Source organism: Capsaspora owczarzaki (genome assembly GCF_000151315.2).
Source record: "Capsaspora owczarzaki ATCC 30864 unplaced genomic scaffold supercont2.2, whole genome shotgun sequence".
Taxonomy (NCBI): domain Eukaryota; class Filasterea; order Ministeriida; family Capsasporidae; genus Capsaspora; species Capsaspora owczarzaki.
In genome coordinates, this window is record NW_011887293.1 from 1,926,954 (window position 1) to 1,941,091 (window position 14,138).

The 14,138-nt window shown below is 53.4% G+C and overlaps 4 protein-coding genes across 4 annotated transcripts; 2 read left to right on the plus strand and 2 right to left on the minus strand.

Annotated features, from left to right (window-relative positions):
* The first annotated feature begins 84 nt into the window (after positions 1 to 84).
* Positions 85 to 2,679, plus strand: CAOG_01777 (aldehyde dehydrogenase). Its single transcript, XM_004364588.2, has 5 exons — positions 85 to 380; positions 1,087 to 1,726; positions 1,872 to 2,024; positions 2,140 to 2,348; positions 2,453 to 2,679. Exons 1-5 carry the CDS (start codon positions 154 to 156, stop codon positions 2,607 to 2,609), a joined length of 1,386 nt encoding a protein of 461 aa, XP_004364645.1. The 5' UTR covers positions 85 to 153; the 3' UTR covers positions 2,610 to 2,679.
* A 43-nt stretch (positions 2,680 to 2,722) lies between these two features.
* CAOG_01778 (hypothetical protein) lies at positions 2,723 to 4,058 on the minus strand. Its single transcript, XM_004364589.2, has 2 exons — positions 3,891 to 4,058; positions 2,723 to 3,548 (listed from the first exon to the last, which is right to left on the minus strand). Exons 1-2 carry the CDS (start codon positions 4,022 to 4,024, stop codon positions 2,807 to 2,809), a joined length of 876 nt encoding a protein of 291 aa, XP_004364646.1. The 5' UTR covers positions 4,025 to 4,058; the 3' UTR covers positions 2,723 to 2,806.
* Positions 4,059 to 4,315: 257 nt separating this feature from the next.
* On the plus strand, positions 4,316 to 11,283 carry CAOG_01779 (DEAD/DEAH box helicase). Its single transcript, XM_004364590.2, has 25 exons — positions 4,316 to 4,908; positions 5,000 to 5,139; positions 5,222 to 5,293; positions 5,383 to 5,589; positions 5,649 to 5,719; positions 5,797 to 6,075; positions 6,160 to 6,405; positions 6,472 to 6,518; positions 6,607 to 6,754; positions 6,837 to 6,940; positions 7,025 to 7,068; positions 7,145 to 7,272; positions 7,359 to 7,478; positions 7,560 to 7,654; positions 7,752 to 7,773; positions 7,849 to 8,092; positions 8,183 to 8,277; positions 8,348 to 8,563; positions 8,657 to 8,690; positions 8,770 to 8,830; positions 8,934 to 9,087; positions 9,187 to 9,270; positions 9,343 to 9,500; positions 9,584 to 9,690; positions 9,767 to 11,283. The coding sequence occupies exons 1-25, from the start codon at positions 4,388 to 4,390 to the stop codon at positions 11,227 to 11,229; spliced, it is 4,860 nt and encodes a 1,619-aa protein (XP_004364647.1). The 5' UTR covers positions 4,316 to 4,387; the 3' UTR covers positions 11,230 to 11,283.
* On the minus strand, positions 11,267 to 14,118 carry CAOG_01780 (phosphoesterase). The gene is made up of 6 exons (XM_004364591.2): positions 13,727 to 14,118; positions 13,004 to 13,140; positions 12,444 to 12,818; positions 12,252 to 12,352; positions 12,008 to 12,175; positions 11,267 to 11,867 (listed from the first exon to the last, which is right to left on the minus strand). The coding sequence occupies exons 1-6, from the start codon at positions 14,068 to 14,070 to the stop codon at positions 11,418 to 11,420; spliced, it is 1,575 nt and encodes a 524-aa protein (XP_004364648.1). The 5' UTR covers positions 14,071 to 14,118; the 3' UTR covers positions 11,267 to 11,417.
* Positions 14,119 to 14,138: the final 20 nt, after the last annotated feature.

Consider the following 14,138-nt stretch of genomic DNA (forward strand, 5'->3'; position numbering starts at 1 on the left):
TGTTTTTTTATTTTTCCGTTTGTGTGATTTCATCTACCTTTCCCCAAAACTCACTGCCCATACCTGTCATTGTAACTTTCATCGCCGCTGTATGCCCAATCTGGGCACTTGACTCAGTTTTTCTTCATTGTCAAAACCAAACAAAAAGCCAAAATGCACAGCATCCAAGTCGTTTCGCCCGTTGACGGCAGCATTGTCGCCACGCGCACCCTCGCCACCGCCGAAGAGGTCGACGCCGTCATCGAGCGCTCCAAGGTCGCCCAGAAGGCTTGGGGCAAGGTCCCCGTCAAGGAGCGTGTCGCCATCTGCCTCAAGTTTGTCGATGCGTTCGTCGCCGGCAAGGACGAGATTGCCAAGGAGCTCACCCAGCAGATGGGCCGGTGAGTCTTGTCCTTCCCCCCCCCGCGTGGTTTCTTGTTTTCAGCAACGCATCGACAACGGTTGAGCGTTGCCTGCCGTGGAGCGAAAGTCAGAGAGAAGAGAGAAGGAGAACAAAAAGCCAAGAAAGAACAAAAACCGGGTTCGTTTTGGTTGTTGGGGCTGTGTCTGTGCAGGGTTTGTTGTGCAATCCGGCATGGCTGCTGTGGTGTGAACACTTTACAACGAACATCGCCTTGTGCGTTGATGTGGTGACCGTCTTTTTCGTCCTCTTCTTCTTGTTCACTTGTCAACTGAACTTTGACTCTTTTTTTCTTTTTTTTTTTTTCTTTTTTTCACGGTTAATTTTTTTTTTTTTTTTTTTTTGCCGGCTGTCATTCCACCAGCCTCAGCCACGTGCCGTTTTGATCTGCTCGCTGCAAGCCTGCGCTGACAGAACAGGCAAACAAAGGGGATTTCCCTACAAAAACCAGCAACACATCAATGCACGTCAGCGAGCTGCGTTTGGGATTTGCGTGAAGCACTCGGGACTACGGAAACTGTGGACTTGTGTCCTCGGTGATTTGATTGTGCCGTTACATCCGTAACATCCATCCATACATCCATCCATACATCATCATCCTCATCATCATCAAGAATGACTAACATGTCTGTCCTCATGATTTTTTTTTTTTCGTTCGGCGGCCTTGTTTGATACTTTTTATCCAGCCCCATCTCGCAGACTCCCGGCGAGGTCAACGGTATGGCCGACCGCGCCAAGTACATGATTTCGACCGCCGAGGAGGGCCTGAAGGACGTCGAGTTCCACGACAAGCCCGGGTTTATTCGCTTCATCCGCAAGGATGCCATCGGCGTCATCCTGGTCGTGGCTGCCTGGAACTACCCCTACCTGATTGCCGTCAACTGTGTCATCCCCGCGATTCTTGCCGGCAACTCGGTCGTGCTCAAGCATTCCGCCCAAACCCCGCTGTGCGCCGAGCGCTTTGCCGACGCATTCAAGGCTGCTGGTCTGCCCGAGAACGTCTTCCAGTTTGTCCACATGTCCCACGCACACACTGAGCGCGCCATCCTCAACCCGAGCGTCGCCTTTGTCAACTTCACTGGCTCCGTCGCCGGTGGCCACGAGGTCGCCAACGCCTGCGGCAAGCGCTTCATTGGCTGCGGCCTCGAGCTCGGTGGCAAAGATCCCGCCTACGTGCGCGACGATTGCAACCTCGATCACGCCGTCGAGAATCTCGTTGACGGCTCCTTCTTCAACTCTGGCCAGTGCTGCTGCGCCATCGAGCGCATCTACGTTCACGAGAAGGTGTACGACGAGTTTGTCAAGAAGTTTGTCGAGCTGACCAAGGTGAGTTGTTGGGGATTTGATCATTTTGACGTTTCCTGATGTTGCTCGCTTTTGCACTCAAAATTTGTGTTGGCCCGCGGCTCATTTGTGTCGTTGTTCCCCCCCCCCCTCCTCTCGTTCTCGTGCTCCCGTTCTTGTGTTCCAGCAATACCGCCTCGGCAACCCCAACGACGCCAACACCAACCTTGGCCCCATGGTCAAGACTGGCGCTGCCGACTTTGTGCGCAAGCAAATCAAGGATGCCGTCGCTGCCGGCGCCGTGTCCCTCATCGACGAAAGCCACTTCCCTGCCTCCAAGGTACAATGCTATGTTGGATTGTTTTTTTGGTATTGGTGTTCCTAGTCGCGTTTTTTGTATTTCGTTTTCTCACCCACAAACTCTCCCTTGTTTTTTTTTTTGTTTCGAAATGCAGGCTGGCACCCCGTACCTGGCTCCTCACGTGCTGGTCAACGTCAACCACAGCATGTCGGTCATGAAGGACGAGTCTTTCGGTCCCGTCATTGGCATCATGAAGGTTTCCAACGACGAGGAAGCCATCAAGCTCATGAACGACAGCCCCTTCGGCCTCACTGCCGCTATCTGGACGAACGACTATGACGCTGCCATTCGCATTGGCGACCAGTAAGTGCCTTTTTTTTTTTTTTTTTTTTTGGAAATGCCCAGTCCTGATTTGAATTCATTTTCGCTCAACTCTTACTTTCATGGTGTGCGCATCATTCCAATAGAATCGAGACTGGCACTTGGTTCTGCAACCGCTGCGACTACCTCGACCCCGCACTTGCCTGGACTGGTGTCAAGGATTCCGGCCGAGGCTGCGCTCTTTCCAAGTTGGCCTGGGAGCACCTCACTCAGTACAAGAGCTTCCACGTGCGCAAGCTCTAAGTGGTCGCAAAGCCTTCTTGTTGCGTGTGCTGCACGTCATTGTCTCGAGTACAAAAAATGTGTTGCTGTGTTTCTGTTTCTCTTTTGGTTGGTTTTTCTGCACGAGACAAGTATGGGGAGTTTGCGGGGTTGTTGGACAATACTATTTCTACTACTACGACTGAGGACAACAGCGGAAAATTCCGACACTGCAGCGGCTATGACGTAAAGTCGCTGGCATCACGGGTGACCTCGACACCAGCAGACTCTGCAAATATCAATGCCGACGGCTTTTCCACGCGAACTGTGGCGCGCGCCACGCCAAGGCATTCGACCACTACCAAGCGGGCAACCGATACGACCAGGGCCTCGACTGTTTTGAACTGCGACGCCTCAACAAACTGAACCACCGCCTTGCTGATGTATCGGAAGTTGCAGCTGGCAACGTACGGATCTGCCGTTGCTGCGATTGCTGCTGCTGCAGCGGCGCCTCCCGCACGATCGAGCGCCGGGTAGATTGTAAGATTGAGAATGATATCCTGGACTTGCTCGCGTTCCCATGGGTTGACGCCAATGATGGCACGCACGGACATGCCCGAGATGAGGATGCGATCGCCTGGCTGGTACAGCGTGGCGACTTGCGCGACGGTCGTCATGTCTCGCTTGACAAGGCGGACCTCTCCCGAGCTCGAGTCGGTGGGGTGGTCTGCGCGTGACCGCGTAATCTCCACGCCGGCAGCCTTGGCGACAAGCAGCGCGGTTGGTCGCTCGACGCGCACAGTCACCACGTCGACGTTCCAGTCCACAATGCACAGCTGCGCAATGCCACACGCCAGCGCCTCGACCGTCCGCAGCCCAACCGTCTTTTCAGCATACTCGGCGACTGCCTTGGAAATGAGGCCGTAGTGGTAGCTTCCGGCCAAGTCGTCCGCTCCAGACAGCGCGGCGCCGAGCTGCATGCTGTTTTGTGGGCAATGAGAAACAGCGTCTCAAAGTCAGATGTTTGTTCCCCTGCCCCTTTTCGATCTCCACTGTTCTTTTTCCCTGTCTTGCGAGAGAGTGGGATGAATGAATCAGTCACGTTGGAACAGTGCCTGGCGCTTTGCAGGCAGCTGTGGCTTTGGAACTGCTCCACACACGTCTTCGCAGTCCACTCGATGACCCCCACAATCCACCCCTACCCCGTCGCCATCCACAGTGATGCTCCTCAACAAGCAAAACGTTGATAAAGCCGTGTCGCTCTTGTGTGTGTGACTGCGTGTCCACAGCAGCAGCAAGTCTGCGCGGAAAACGAAAACCAACCTCAGTGTGACAATCATCGGCTGCTCCTTGGCGCGATCCCAGCGCTCGGTGCCGATGAGGGTGCGCACAGCCAAGTTGCGGATGACAACCGTGTCGCGTGGCCGTGGTGGCAGCTGACGCGAGCTTGCTGACATTTTTGTATTGAGTTGTGGTCTGGGATGAAGAAAGGGAGACTGCGGTTTTTTGGAATCGTCAAGCGATGGAGCTCAGACAGTGTTCAAAGCGAATCGGATCGTGGTCTTTGGCCTCATGACAACAAAAATCAGGGTAATTCCAATACCGCAACATCACATGCGAATGGCGAGCAGTGCGGCGTCCATTTGAAGCCACGCAGTGATTTCAGAGCAATTCTGAGAACAGCAGAGATGCATCCTGCAACTCAGTTGAGCATCTAGTGAGCAATTGCCAGTCTTTTCTTTGGTTTCTTTCACTCATTCACTCATTCACCTTTTTTTTTTTTTTCTTTTCTTCCCTTGTTTCGTTTTCTGGGTTTACAAATGCTGGACGACGAGGACGACCACACTTGGTTCCTGCCGCCCGCCTCCACCGACGGCAACCGCGGCCGAGCTGCAGTGTTTGCACCCACGACGCATGACACTGCTGGCGCCGCCGCCACCGCCATTGCCCGAGTCAAGAGTGGCAGCATCAAAGCGGGTGGCGCCAAACTTGAAACCGAATTGGCGTTCATCTCGTTGGGCGCCAAAAATTCCCCTGTTTCGGCTTCGGTTGGCCCTGCTGGTCCCGCCTCGCTTGCAACACGGCCTCAGGCACAGTATGCCGAGAACCACGACAAGGACTCTATCGTGCCGCGATCGATGGGTGCCTCGCAGTCAAGTTCGGCGGCAGCTGCTCCCTCGTCAGCAGCCCAGCGGGCTGTTCCCAGCCACCCTGAGCCGAGACCTGGAGTTGAGCGTGCTGCGGCGCCCGCACAGTCACGCTCATTTGCGTCATTCCTAGGCTTTGACACCGCGGGGGCTCTCAGTGACGAGGATTCACTTCGCAACGAGGATCCGCGGAGGTACGAAAAAAACATCAAAACAGCAATGTTTTGCTCCGGCAATCATGCCACTCACCACGCAAAATGCATGAAACTCTGTGCTGCTGATCAGCGCATACGATGATGTGGACTACTTCTGGGAACGACGGTCGGGACGAATGGGCGTTCCAGCGCTTCCGGCGGCAAATGAACGAGACGTCGGAGAGTCATTTGGCTCGCTCGGTCGAGCAGCACCAGCCAAGCAGGCAGCAAGTAAGAACCATCACGGAGCCGAACTCGTCAATTTTTCGAAATAAAGGTAATCCACTCACTCCCACTTGATTGACATCCAAAGCTGCGTTTACGAATCGCGTTCTGGTTCCGGAGCCCGATGTGCCAGCACGACAGCGCCGTCCACTTGGAATGCGTAAGAATTGAATTCACTGTTGCAAAATTCAATCACATCATGTTCGGTTTGAGGCGGCAGGAACTAAGATGTATCACTGTCATGTCCAGATTCCGAATTTCAAGCTGCGAGCCAGCTGAGCCAACGGAGCCAACTGAGCCAACCGAGCCAACCGAGCCAACTGAGCAACGACGAGACCTCCCAGTTCAGCTCCACCTCAAGATCAGGCAGATACGAGCCAGCTCCAGTGGCGGCAACATCAACACAGCTTCCACTCTCAGCTTCTGTTGCGGGTTTGGTCCCTGTGACATCCATTCGTAAGTGTGTACAAAGTTGTCAGAAGGTTCCGCCTTTCTTGCTCACGGGTCTTTGTTAGCTCCTTCTTATCGGACCGTGTTTTCCTCGTTTGCGCATTTTAACCGAGTTCAATCGGTCTGCTTCGACACGGTTAGTGTTCACTAAATGTTGAGCACCTGGCTTCTGGCTTGCGTTGTCTTTTCTCACTGCCTTCCTCCACCTGCCAGCTTGTCTCGACCGACTCTCCTGTAGTCGTGTGTGCACCGACGGGCGCTGGCAAAACCGCACTGTTTGAACTCGCCATCTTGCGCCTTCTCATGCAGCGCCCGCAACGTGACTTCAAGGCCGTGTACATGGCGCCAATCAAAGCACTCTGCAGCGAGCGTTTCGAAGACTGGAAGAGCAAATTTGAGCCCCATGGCTGTCGTTGCCTTGAGCTGACCGGGGACTCGGACGTGGAGGATTTCCGTGCGATGGCAGACGTGCAAATCGTGCTCACTACTCCAGTAAGTGAAACTTGCAGCACACAACGAGTGTCACGGTCACTGGCACGATTGACTGCTCACACATCGATTGCCATGCAATGGCAGGAGAAATGGGACAGCATGACTCGCAAATGGCGAGACAACAGGGCCTTCACTCAGAGCATTGCGCTGTTCATGATCGATGAGGTGCACGTCTTGAATGACCACGCTCGCGGGGCGACTCTGGAGGCGGTCGTGAGCCGCATGAAAACTGTGCAGCAGTTTCAGCGATCGCACGCCAAGAGCGCTCTGTCCGAGTCGGCTGCCATGCGAATCATGGCGCTGTCTGCCACAATCCCGAATGCCGATGATGTAAGTTCTGTGCGTGCGAGCGCGGTTTGTCTGTAAGTCACTTGCTTCACTGTCTGTTTGGTACAGGTCGCCAGTTGGATTGGTTCTCGAATGAACCCCGCAAAGTTGTACCAGTACGCGACCGATTGACACGAAAGCGCGTCAGTTTACTTCTCGTGTGTACAAGCTACTCACTCTCGCTTAACGTTTTTGTGAGTGCAGGTTTGACGACTCGTTTCGACCTGTCAAGCTGGACGTGCATGTGATTGCCTACCCTGATGCGGCAAACGAGTTCAAGTTTGACATGAATTTGAACTACCGCTTGCTGGAAGTCATCACTACCTACTCTGCGGGCAAACCAAGTCTGGTTGTAAGCAACTTGTCACGCCGTGCTGCAGCACCATTTTCTTTGCTATTCTGACGGTTGCCATGCAAAACAAACGACAATATAGTTTTGCGCGACGCGGAAAGGCTCCCAACAAGCTGCAGAGAAGGTACTGGCCATGATCGGAGATGGAAGATCCAGTCTGGTGACTTCAAGCGATCAGCTGCAAAGGTCCGTGGTTGTGCGGTACATGAAGTTGTCAAAAAAAGTCCCAACACATCTGTACTGAAAACTCTCTCATCCATGTCGAGGCAGGCTTCAGGCAGCATCCAAGGGGTTCAAAGACCGTTCTCTCAAAGGTGAAGCTCTCCCTCATCGCCACATCAACTCGCCGAATGGGCAAATGTCGAATTGACTTGATTGTACACTCTGCAGAGTGCCTCGCCGTTGGGATTGGATTTCACCATGCCGGGCTGGATCCTTCCGATCGTCGCAACGTGGAGAGCCTGTTTGCATCCGGTGTCCTGCCGGTGCTTTGTGCCACCACGACGCTTGCCATGGGTGTACGTACTCGATCCAGCTGGTCGTTCACCTTACCTTGTAGTAGCAGCGCCGCCTGATTTTGAATGTCTAAAACCGCTCCAAACAGGTCAACTTGCCGGCGCATCTTGTTGTTGTCAAGTCCACGCAGCATTACGGTGCAGACGGCATGGAGGAGTACAATGAACCTCAAGTTCTTCAAATGATTGGTCGTGCAGGTCGTCCGCAGGTGAGTTTAAGCTTTCAAAATCCAGTTGAAACGAGCGACCCATAATTCAAAGCGTTTTTGGTTTTGTGAAACAAAATCCAGTTTGACACAACGGCAACGGCAGTCATCATGACTCGCCACGCGACCAAGCGCAAGTACGAGTCGCTCCTTTCTGGTCGAGAGCCCATCGAATCCAAGTATGTGCGCGCGCAGTTGGTGACTTTGACGACTTGCATCGCGGTTGATTTTTCTAAATTTCGAACTGGGTGTACCTTGCCTCTCTGTGCTTTCCAGCCTTCATCGACATTTGATTGAGGTCAGTTGACGCTCGTCGTTTTGTATCGGGACTGCAAAAACAACCTCCGAGCGCTCACCACGATCCCATCTGCAGCACTTGAATGCCGAGATTGTGCTACAGACAATCTCAGACGTATCCATTGCGCTCGACTGGCTCAAGTCGACATTCTTCTTTGTTCGGGTGAAAAAGAACCCCACTCACTACGGCTTGCAGGCAGGGATGCCGGACAGACAGCTTGAGAGCGCTTTGCAAAGCATGTGTCTGCAGCACCTCAAGCAGCTTGCCGACTGCCGCCTGATCACCATGGACGAAGATGGATTTGGTCTGCTTCCGACTCGTAAGACATGCTTTTGGCAAAGAGTGTCATCTGCCAGTCGAATTGGGACAAATCTGATCGTCGAAACATCTTGTCAAAACAAAACACAAGATGCCGGAACGCTGATGGCGCGGTATTGCGTGCTGTTCAAGACCATGCACATGTTCATCACACAAGCCAAGCCTGAATCGACCTTGGAGCACCTTGTGAGTTTTTGCCACCCGCATCACAGAGTGCAAGTGCTAAGAAGGATGCTGACCGAATCGCTGTCGCCAGATCGAACTCCTTGCTGCGTCCGCAGAGTACGAAGACATCCGCCTCCGAATGGCTGAACGCAAGATTCTCAATGATCTCAACAAGAGCAACGCCACGTCGATTCGGTTTCCACTCGACGGCAAGATCAAGACGCGCGAGAGCAAGATCAACTGTCTCGTTCAAGCAACGTTGGGGAACACTGCCATTGGGGATTTTTCTCTGGCACAAGATCGGGAGGTTGGGCCTGACTGTTGCCGAGGGATGGTTGACTGAGTGCTTGTGTGTCTTTTGATTGAACTGACTGCGCGCTCATCGTGCCTTGATTTGCAGCGTGTCTTCAAAGCCGCCATTCGCATTGGAAGATGTAAACAAGGCGTCGTTTCTCACTTGTTTCAGATGTTTACAAAGTTGCTGATTCACTTGTTCTGAGCAATGTCCTGCAGGTGTTGCCGAGTTTCTAGGCCAACAAGACGGCTTCCTGGCCGCGCTGAACGCCGCCATCTTGTGCGCCTTTGAATGTCGTGATTTTGCAAACACGTTCGAGTTGTGGAATCCGCGCCAACTGACACTTGCTTCTTGTACTTGCTGGAATCGGTGGTCGCTGCAGGTCCAAATGCCTTCGCGTTCGACTGTGGGAAAACTCGCCTTACGTCTCGAGGCAGCTGGAAAAGATCGGCGAACGCATGTCTCTGCTGTTAGCGCAGGGAGGGTTCAATTCTTTCGAAGCCATCACACGAGCAAGACCGATGGAGCTGGAATTGGTAATCGTCTGAGCAAACAATTGTCTTGAGACCTTCGTCTAGACTGATGGCAGCTCACCACAACTGAGCAAACAAACCACCAAACAAACAAAAATGCAGCTGCTGGCTCGCCATCCGCCTTTTGGACGGGTCATCCGCGAGGCTGTTCAGCAGCTGCCAGTGTACAAGCTGGACGTGGTGCAGGTCAGCCCACCACTATGCAGCACCTTGCGTGTTGAGATTTGGCGCCTTACTGTCTGAACTTTGACGCAACAGGAGGGAGCGATTGAACAAGCGACCGCAACCATTCGCGTTTCCTTGTCGCTGGCAAATGCCGAGCACGCGAGAGCATCGCCAAGCACTCGAGTGCAGTGGTTTTCATGCCTTATCGGTCAGCAGTCCACCAACAAAGTTCTGCTTCGGCACAAGTCCAGGTAAAAACGAGTTTTGAGCGGACGACATGCCACTGCATGCTTGCGTCATCTCTGATGATTGCGTTTCTTGTTCGTGCGTGCAGCGACGCCATCCTCCTGAGCAGTGGCAACCTATGGACCACTACGATTCAAGCCCAGCGGCAAGGCGACACTGAGACGATCGCTTGCTTTTTGCTGAGCGAGATTTATGGTACAATTGTTCAATTTTTTGCGGCGGTCGTGGTTGATTGAGGGGGGCATTGACTCACGTTGGAGATTGCTCGCAGTTGGCCTGGATGTGGGCATCGAGTTTCAACCAAAGTTTTCCACCTCCACCTTTGGAGTTCCGGCCAACAAGCAGCGCGGGGACGGCAACACCAAACCCGGCTCCTCAACCAAGGCCTCCGCCAAGCCGGCCAAGCAACCGACGAATGCTCAAGCTTCATCAGCGCATGCTGTGGGTGATAAGCACAGTTTGGAACCGAGCGAAGCAGCTGCAACTGCTACAGCAGCAGCACCACAATGTGCACATACTTGTGCGGACAAGCTCGCATGCGGACACAAGTGCTGCAAGGGCACGAAATCGACTCGAGGGTCGTCCAAGCGACGGGCCGATCCAGACGAACCACTGGAAGGTGTGAAAAAGGCTGCACGAGCAGCACCCGACCAGATCGAAGGCACACCGAGCAGAACCAGCAGCAGCACCAGCGGCAACGGCAGCGCAGCCACCAGCAAGGGCGCCCATTCCAACGCGCCTCCTTCCTCTCTGACTGCTTTGCGTGAAAAGTCGTCTGCCATCCCGTCCAACGGCGTGAAGCGCTTGCGTGCCTCTGTACCAGCCACCAGCTCAACACAAGTTCCACCGCAAGTCGCCAACCTGGCAAACCCGTCGTCGACAAGGTCCAGTTCATCCACCCGCTTGATGGCCGCCAAGGAGGAAGACGAGTTTGACAGCCAGTTGGATCCAATGGACGATGCCATCTTTGAGCGCGCAGCTGCCGCAGCCGAGCCATTTCCCGACGTCAAGACCTTTGCCTACACCAAAAAGCCGACTCGATCGATCGCCTCTGTTGTACCTACGGCTGCTGTACAAGCACCCATCTCAGCTAAAGCGCAGCTCGCATCGGCGCCGAGCATGGCGTCGCGTGTTCCGATTGGTACCAAGCCTGTAGCTGCGGCGAAGCCACTGCCATCTGCTGCTCATCAGCCACTGCCATCTGCTGCTCATCAGCCACTGCCATCTGCTGCTCAGCAGCGCTACCCTTCCCAAGTTGGTGCAAACGGCAATGCACAGCTCGAGCAGGCGTCAATGACTGGATCATCACAGCCGTCGACACAACCTTCCATGGCGTCTGTGGGCGCATGGCCCAACATGGACCCGCAGCAGTTCATGCTCATGATGATGCAGGCACAGGCGTTTCAGCAGCAGCAAGCGCAAGCTTCCATGTTTCCGTCGCAGTCGGTGGCCTACGCTGATCCGCGCCAAAACTTTGGGCAAGGCATGATCGCACCTCCGCCTCGTATGCTGCAGCCTCAGGCTTCGATGGGGTACGACGACAACTACATGGATGAGCTGCTGAGGACGGCATATGCGTCCAGACCTGCCAATCCGACCCTCACTCAACCGATGCGTGCGCAAGTGGCGGCAACCTTTGAGGACGCGTCCACCTACCGCTCCGTTTCCCAGACCCCGTCACATACTCGGGCGTTTGATGAAGACCCCTCCGACATTTTTGCTGGTTACTTGTAGGCCCCCCCCCCTGCATGTTGAGAAACCCCCTTGTTGCATGAAATTGAACCGAACACTCTTGAAAAAAAAAGTCAAAGATATCAACATTCAAAGAGAGAGGAACACATCAAGACAAAGCTGCGAGTCATTTCTTTGAGAAATGAATGAACATCATGCAGCGGCACCAGACATTGCAGTGCATGGACTGCTTAGTTGGCAGCGTTGAGGAACTTGGCGACACGCTCGGTCACGAAGGCGTGGCCCTGGGCTTCATTCCAGCCCTCAGTGTCAACAGTTTCGCCATGCATGAAAGCAGCAAGACGGATGAACTCTTCCTGCAAATGCGAGAGCTTGTTCAGGCCCGTGATGGGGCGTCCGTGGAAGGATTCCAGGACGGGCGGGCTAGGCAGCGTGGTGGGGCAGTCAGTGCGCGGCTCCGAGAGGTACGAGGTAATGTCAGTGTAATCGGTCGCCCAGGCATCGCGCTTGGTCAGGAAGTTGGGAAGGTTGAACCACTTCTTGAGGGTGGCAGGGAGCGACGAGTGCTCAAAGTACGTGGCGTTGACGGGGTTCTTGACGAGCATGCCCTTGGGAATCCAGGGAGAGATGGCCACAAACGGAACACGAACGCCGAGGCGAGTGAAGTTGAAGGCAGGGTTCTGCATGCGAGTCGTGTTGGAAGTGAATGCGTGTTCCAAGTGAGAGATTCTGGAAGGAGGCACACTTGCCAAAAAAAAAAAAAAAAAACCAAAAAAAAAAAAAAAAACAATCCAACAAACAAACAAAACGCAATCCGTACAGTGGAGATGATGCCGTCCGGGTTGGGGATGCCTTCGAGGGGAGTCGGGAAGTGGTCGTAGAAGCCACCGTGCTCGTCATAGGTGATGATGAACAGCGTTTCGTTCCAGATGGCAGAGTTGCGAAGGGCTTCATAGATGCGCTTCATGAGCTTCTCACCGTCAGCAACCTGCAGAGAAAGAGACAAAACGGTGTGAGTCATGGGTTTGGAGGTCGCAAAAGTTGTACGGCAAATAGAAGCGTACGCTGTGCGAGGGGTGCTGGTCGTTGGCAGGAATGCCCTCGATCTCAAAGTAGCGCGGCTCAATGAAGGTGTAGCGAGGAAGCTTCTCGGCCTTGATGTGTTCTGTGGGAACCGAAAAAAAAATTAATGGAGCGAGAGGTCAGGCGGGGTGACAATTCAAACATGACAACTGTTGTTCTGCATGTTTTTTAACCTTCGAAGAACTCCATGTCGTGGTAACGGCTCAGAGCCTCGGGCGAGCGCATGTCGCTGAACAGGAGAGTTCCGGGAATATCGCCAAAGTACACACCCCAGTCGACCTTGCTCTCGGAGAGCGACTTGAAGATGGTCTTCTGCGGGTAGCCAAGAACCATCTGCTCGTCGTCGTTGTAGGCGGCGCCATGCGACGTGGCCGAGTGCAGGTACATGCGGTTGACCTGGGTCGGGCCGGGAACAGCGGCAAAGTAGTGGTCAAACAGGGCAAACTCGGTGGCCAGGGTCGAAATGACTGGGGCAGAATCGGGGGTGAAGCAGCTCATGACCTCGTAGCCCATGCCCTTCAGGACGCTCTCAGCGTTCTCGACAAAGCCTGGACAGCCCCCGCGAGAAGTGAGTTCCAGAGTTTCGGGCCAAAGATATGAAAAGCAGACACATGCGTTTCCTCAAGCAAAGTGCACTCGAAACAAACGCTCTTTTTTTCTCTCAACGCTCACGCGCAGTCGTGTCTGTCACTGCCATGTTTTTTGGCTTTCCATTTTTTTTCCCCACACGTACCATCCATAGGGGCAATGTTGACATTCTGGGGTCCGCGGCCAAAGACCTGCTCGGTCGTGGCGTCGGTGCCGTGGTCGGGGTCCGAGTCCGAGTACTTTGCAAACTTGTTGACGACGACGCGCTGCGACAGCGGATCCCTAAAAAAAAATAAAAAAAAATACAAAACAAACGAACAAAAAGTGCAACAAAACAAAGAGAAAATCCAAAAGTGAGTGAATTTCAACGACAAAGTTTTTTTTCGGTTGTTGAGCGAAAGGGTGACAAAAATAATAAAAAGTCAAATAAAAATAAAAAAAAGTAAAAAAAGTCAAAAATGATTTAAAAATGTTGCTTTTTTTTTTTTTTTTTTTCAATCTTCCACTTCGGTGTTTCTCTCTCTCTCTCTCTCTCTCTCCTCCTCTCATTCTTTCTCTTTCTCTATTCTACAACACTTGTCTTTTGTTCCACTTGTTCACCTTTCTCCCCCCCCCCCTCCACTTGCTTCTTCTTCCCTTTCCTGGCTTGCGCAATTGAATATCCAATCATTCGCTCCAATTACCAAACGCATCAATCGGCTAATTTTCGGCTGCAATCATGCGCTTCGTGTCCCAAAACCAAATGCAGCACTCATTCACTCAATACGACGACCACTCATCAGTAACAGTAGCAGAGTAAGAGTATCATGAATAAGAGAGAGAGGAAGAGTGGAAGAGTGGAGCAGCGAAGAACGAGGGCGAAACGTACGAAGTGTTGTAGGGGTTGGACTCGGTGCCAGTCAGGCCCTCAATCGCAGGGTTGGTCTCCTTCAGCCAGCCGAGCATCTCGTCGAACGAGCGGTTCTCTTCCATCAGCACAACAATGTACTTGATCGCGGGGTTGGGCACCGCAGTCGCAAGCGCTCGGCGGATGGACGAACCCATGCCAAACGCCCCGCTGAGCCCTTCCAGGAAGGCAGCGTCCTGCTCCTGCTGCTCCTGCTGCTGCTTCTGCTGCTGCTGCTTGGCGTACTTGTGCGACGACGACGCTGCGCTCACCGCCACCGCAGACAGCGCTGCGACAACCAGCACGACCGTCAATGACAATCTCATTGTTCAGAATAAAGAATAAAGAAGGAAAAAAAAAAAGAAAAAAGAGAAATGATCCGCTCAGAATAGCT

Bases quoted from the DNA above. Each gene is read 5' to 3' on its own strand.
- CAOG_01777 (XM_004364588.2), top strand. From the start codon at position 154: ATGCACAGCATCCAAGTCGTTTCGCCCGTTGACGGCAGCATTGTCGCC. The intron at 1,727-1,871 runs GTGAGTTGTTGG...CTTGTGTTCCAG, and splicing joins AGTTTGTCGAGCTGACCAAG to CAATACCGCCTCGGCAACCC. The intron at 2,025-2,139 runs GTACAATGCTAT...TTCGAAATGCAG, and splicing joins GCCACTTCCCTGCCTCCAAG to GCTGGCACCCCGTACCTGGC.
- CAOG_01779 (XM_004364590.2), top strand. From the start codon at position 4,388: ATGCTGGACGACGAGGACGACCACACTTGGTTCCTGCCGCCCGCCTCC. The intron at 5,590-5,648 runs GTAAGTGTGTAC...GGTCTTTGTTAG, and splicing joins GGTCCCTGTGACATCCATTC to CTCCTTCTTATCGGACCGTG. The intron at 8,093-8,182 runs GTAAGACATGCT...ACAAAACACAAG, and splicing joins ATTTGGTCTGCTTCCGACTC to ATGCCGGAACGCTGATGGCG.
- CAOG_01780 (XM_004364591.2), bottom strand. From the start codon at position 14,070: ATGAGATTGTCATTGACGGTCGTGCTGGTTGTCGCAGCGCTGTCTGCG. The intron at 12,176-12,251 runs GTACGCTTCTAT...CTTTCTCTGCAG, and splicing joins ACCAGCACCCCTCGCACAGC to GTTGCTGACGGTGAGAAGCT. The intron at 11,868-12,007 runs GTACGGATTGCG...ACTCGCATGCAG, and splicing joins CGGACGGCATCATCTCCACT to AACCCTGCCTTCAACTTCAC.
- CAOG_01778 (XM_004364589.2), bottom strand. From the start codon at position 4,024: ATGTCAGCAAGCTCGCGTCAGCTGCCACCACGGCCACGCGACACGGTT. The intron at 3,549-3,890 runs GTTGGTTTTCGT...CCCACAAAACAG, and splicing joins CCGATGATTGTCACACTGAG to CATGCAGCTCGGCGCCGCGC.